General features: G+C 37.6%; 1 protein-coding gene across 1 annotated transcript in view; it reads right to left on the bottom strand.

The window, feature by feature from the left end:
• The window catches only part of LOC125506603 (cysteine-rich receptor-like protein kinase 44), a 5,861-nt gene extending 3,100 nt beyond the window's left edge, over positions 1-2,761 (bottom strand). Inside the window, exons 1-5 of the mRNA XM_048671396.1 lie at positions 2,646-2,761; positions 789-972; positions 440-695; positions 113-335; positions 7-15 (exon numbers count right to left, since the gene is read on the bottom strand). Of these exons, the coding sequence (XP_048527353.1) occupies positions 7-15; positions 113-335; positions 440-695; positions 789-950 (650 nt within the window). The 5' untranslated portion in view covers positions 951-972; positions 2,646-2,761. The remainder of the gene's footprint in view (positions 1-6; positions 16-112; positions 336-439; positions 696-788; positions 973-2,645) is intronic.
• Between the last annotated feature and the right edge of the window lie 2,584 nt (positions 2,762-5,345).

Here is a 5,345-nt window from a genome sequence, read left to right as displayed (position 1 = left end):
GGTGGCATATATCCCCTACATAAATATTTATGTAATGAAATTAATAGGAAAAGCGATCAGTGTTCATTCATGCATAAGAAAAAAGAGTTTCCAAGAGTCATAGGAAGCTTACAGGGTTCCGATCAATTTTAAAGTAATAATCCGGCTTTGGTTTTCTTTGAAGCACCTCGAGAGACCAAAATCAGCAATTTTCGGCATCATATTATCGTCAAGCAATATATTTGCAGGCTTGAGATCTAAGTGAACGATGCGCTTTTGGTGAAGATAACATAAACCATCACAAATTCCACTGATAATTTCATAGCACTTTCTCCATTCAAGTCCATGAGATGTATCTATGAAATGGGAGAATAGAGAGTATTTGAGATAAAGTTGTTAGGCATTGAATGCTAATTAAGTACATGGATGCTTGAACCAAATATCTGCCACATGATCCTACCAGTTATTTGCTTATCAAGACTCCCTTGGGATAGATATTCAAAGCAGAGTAACCTTTGTCGAACATCTGCCAACACAAGCTCTCCTTCATAGTTCATCATTTCACCTTGTGTGTCAGAGCAATATCCCAGGAACCGTACTATATTTCTGTGCTTTGCCAACATCAAACAACGAACCTCTTTGCTGAATTTCTTGTCATCAATATCAACCATCCCAGAAAGCTTCTTCACCGCAACTGTGCCATTGTCAAGTATTCCCTATAACCGTAAACATGCTTTGGCAGCGTCAAATTAAGTTTCCAGATAAACTGTGATCAAGATAAAGGCAGCTGAGAGTTAGCATATTCATACCTTATAAACTCTTGCAAAGCCACCATCGCCAATTTCATTGTCATCAGAGAAACCGCTTGTGATGTGCTCCAGAAGTGATAAAGGTAGGGCCTTTGGTTCCGCGCTGTCATCAAATAGAATATGCTCCAGTTCACTTCGTGAGGTAATAGCTTGGCGATCCATTTGCAGTTACAAACAAAATACCCTTGAAATAAGAGAAAGTGGGTTATTCATGAGTCTAGTAGACTCACATACTAGATTCTCAACAATCATGGTAAATATCATGACACGCATTCCTTTTCGATATTCAACACTATGATATGCTACACCATTAAGAGCATATTAGATAGTGCTACACTTTAGCATGAGACATTTCACAGAACCACTCTTTAACATGTCTCATTTCAGGAAATAGCACTCTCCCTCAGTAACATGTTATAGTTTTCACTTTTCAGGACTGCACTTAGACCTGTCAAGAAACTGCACTAAGACAAACATGTAACTTCGTGAATACAGTCAGTTAAAAGCATAAGCATGCGACAGTTTTGACCAAGTAATCGTAGCCTAGTAAAAAAACTTACATTCATTCAGAGAGGAATTACACAAAGATGACCACTCTACTGTTTTGCAAATAGAAAAGGTTGGATAACTATGCCCCCATTCCGTTGACGGGTAAAACTGTGAAGCCATTATTCTCAATTAACTCGACAAATACCATGAAGAGGCAAGTGTGTCTCTTCCCCAAACCCAGGATTAAGTTAGCATTAAGAAAATATTGTGTATGCCATCGGTACTTTGTCGGTTCTTGGATTTGCAATCACTAGATCAGAGTGACTTTCTTTATTCTCCACAGAAAAGGAAAAGAATCTAATAACTGAAAATTTCTGGTTGCACCACACGATAAAGATAAAACTTTCTTGAATCTGCTGGCCATAGTTGTCATATAAATAGCAGAACAAGTCAATGAGCTTAGACTCAATTAAAACTCTGCTTTTGAATTCTACATGAAGTGGCCCATAGTGAAATACGAATGCTTGTCAATCCTACAAATAATCGCACGAGCTTTATCAGGGGAAATCCTATTGAACCGATCCTACAAAATAACACGCAATTCCTTAAATCAAAAAGGTTCTTATCAGAATACCAATGGGATTTATCTGAATCAAAGATGCCACTGTGTGGATGACTGGTCAAACCATACTAAACATGGTCAAGAAGCAGCAGGTCCCTGTGCGGAGAAGGGGATTTTATCTCAGGACATGGGTGCTTCCATCAAGAAGCTAGCAACCAAGCAGACGCAGGAGGAGCATACTATACTACTTTCACTATGCTGACAAGATATCTTTTCCTGGAACAAGAGAAACTGTGATTTATTACCTGGAGAAGAAGCCCTGCTGCAGCGCTGCGAAGTGTTGCCCGGTGCCTGTGGAAAAGGGGATTTTTATCTCAGGAGGAAGACATGGGTACTAGTTCCAGCCGAGAGGTGAGATCCAGCAGAGGCTTTGTTTCTGGTCAACAATGGCAGCTAGGTGCAGAGCGGGTGGAGAAAATGGCTTTGGTGGATGAGTGGCTCCACGGCATATCACATTCTTTCTCAATGATGAGGGTTAGGTGGCGTGGGCCAAGCTTGGATGGAGAATCATTCATGTGAACGCTCAGATGCTCTAGCTTTACGGTCCACTAAATAAACCCCAGAATGCCCTCACCTCACTATTCTTGATTTTTTTTTGAAGACCTTTCTTCTGTTACTTTACTTGTTACAGTGCTACTTAGCTGACTTTTACACATCATGTTTCAGGTCTTCACTAATTAGGATGAGTTACATAAACAGGATGCTCGAGAAGAACAAAGAAGAAAAAAATAAGATGATTGACTTACCACATGACAGCAGATTTGGCTGAGCCTCTTCTACTCTGCAGTTCAGCTATTGATCCATCATCAAGATCCTAAAGGAAGGAACGATCCTGCACCCCTGCTTCCTCCTTCAGTCTGACGGATTCAGTAAGTGGGTCGGATTCAGGCGGATCTTTCTTCGTCAGTCCCAACTTAGGTGGGAGATGACGAGAAGAGGAGGAACAGAGGGATTCCTCACCTCGGACTCGGACGGAAGGCTGTCGCCTGCGTGAACCATCGGCCCCCCTCACATAACTCCGCCGCCAACGGTCGCCGGTGTCGGCCCCTCCGCCTCTCTCTCTCCCGCTCTCGTCCGTGGGTTGCGGCGGAACAACACAGCCTGGGCCTCCACCATCCCGCACAGTGTGTGTTTCTTCTCTGTCCCCGTGCAAGAATGACGGCCCATCAATAGCTACCGCTCGAGTGTAAGGCCCATTCATTCACAAGCCTGTAATGCCTTGGAACCGAGTAGAGTGGGGCGCCCCTATGTCTCGCTTTAAGCCGAGACATTTTGAGAGGTAAACCAACTTTTATTCATCAAACATCATCACCAGTAGAAAACGGGCCTTTAGTCCCAGTTCGTAAGGGCCTTTAATCCCGGTTTTTCAACTGAAACAAAACGATCGAGACTAATGCACATCACTTTTTAGTCCCGGTTGTGTTATGAACCGAGACTAAAGGTGCTCCACGTGGCCGTTGTCTGGAGCGGGGCTGGAGGACCTTTAGTTCCGGTTGATAACACCTTTAGTCTCGATTTTTTGAAGAAAAAAATTGATTTTTTTTAATTTTGATTTTGATTTTTTTTATTTTTTCTGATTTTCAAAATTTGAAATTATTTAACAATTTAATTTCTAATCATCCCTCATAACTGCTCTAGTGTGGAGCACTCATTCCAAATCGCCCAACTTTCCGGCCAGTCACCCATCCTCTCACTACTCGAGCCTAAGCAGGCTTAACTTCCGAGTTCTATTTTCCCTAGTTTCCAAGTCTGCACGTGTTGTTTATCTGACAATACTAAGCTCTCAATCCTGTTAACCCTTAGGTCTTGATGTCACATGATTTAATTTTTTGAATTCCAAACAATTATTAAAATAAAATAAGTAATAGTAATATTGAATTTCAATGAAAATAAAATAAGTAATAATATTATTTGATTCATTTTTTGCCATTTATTCACTTAATATGGCATAATTAATATCTTCAAATATGTAAATCAAAATTCGATAAATAATATATCCATTATTATTAGAAAAATGTGACGAATCCAAATATGACATCATTAATTTTTAAAATTATTTATCATATGCTGGAATCAATTGCTTCTTGGTGATGTGAATCAATTGCTTTCTATGTTTGGCTAAGCACAGGTGCCTGATCTGGATTCATTGATAAAATGGTTATATTTTGTTGATATGGTACTAGCTCAAGTATAAATGGTGAATCCCTGAATCAGTATATACAATGTCTGTCTAGTTGCAACAACTGTTGTTATTTGATTTTAGGAGTTGAACTTGAGCATGAAGTCACATGTTTCACCGTTTGAGTTCGAAACTATTATTCTAAAAAAATTTAGTAACACTAATATTTATTGAATAAGTAGTTTGACCAGAGTTTGACCAAAAATTCAAAAAAAAACTTAAATTTAAGGATAACTTTTTTTCCTTTTAGAATTTTAGGATTCTAAAAATTTGTAAAACGACCTACGGCCATCGAAATCGGAACCGGCTTCTCGTGCTGAACATTTTGATATATTATACGTTTTTTTCGACATGGTATGCAAAAGTTATATGTGTTTTACTTTTTCATAACACTTTTTTTCAAAAAACTTCGAAATTTATGTTTTTTATTTTTCCTAACTAGTAGATGTAGTAACATAACTACATCTCGAAGGATGTTAATTTTTGAATTTTTTATCATTTTCTTTTTTTTTCAAAACCGAAATGGCGATAGAGGGGGTGGGGTAGAGTTTGAAAATTGCAGAATCCCTTTAGTCCGGGTTGGTGTCCATTCAATCCTACCGTCGACTACATGTGCTAGCACTGTCCCAGCCAAATTCACAACTAAGGTTAACCAAGCCAGAGTCACGTTCTATTAAAGTGGCAAAAAGAATTACTTTTCAATATAGCAAAACTAATTCTATCAACTGTAATTAAAGGCTAAACAACTATTAATACAAAATAGTAGCAAAATTATATTAATTATTTATCTACTGTTGTCTAACAGAAGCATACTACAACATCTTAAAATATACAGAAAGAACTAACTAAAAATAATTAGAAACAACAATTAAAGGACTAAAACAACTATATAAGCAAAATAGTACTGTTTTAGTTAAAATCCTAATTTAAATTATTCTAAAAATAACCAAATAAATCTTACATTGACAACAATCTAACATGTGACTAGGGAGCAAAAATAATTAAATTAAAAACTATATTTAAACTCAAGTTATTCACAATCTAGGGTTTGAAGTAAATTTAAACAAATTTAAATTTAAACCATTCAAATTTGAAAATTAATGGCACAAACAGAAACCAGACAAAATTTTGAATCTAATGTAAAAAGAATCACTCAAAACATCAAATATCCTAAAAGATATAAGCAATTTAAAACAGAAACTAAAAACAAAAGACAAATGGAAAAACAGAAAAGAAACTTTCAGAACCCCTTTAGTCCTGGTTGGTG

Source organism: Triticum urartu, chromosome 5 (assembly GCF_003073215.2).
Source record: "Triticum urartu cultivar G1812 chromosome 5, Tu2.1, whole genome shotgun sequence".
Classification (NCBI taxonomy): domain Eukaryota; kingdom Viridiplantae; phylum Streptophyta; class Magnoliopsida; order Poales; family Poaceae; genus Triticum; species Triticum urartu.
This window is presented reverse-complemented; position numbering and strand designations above follow the sequence as displayed.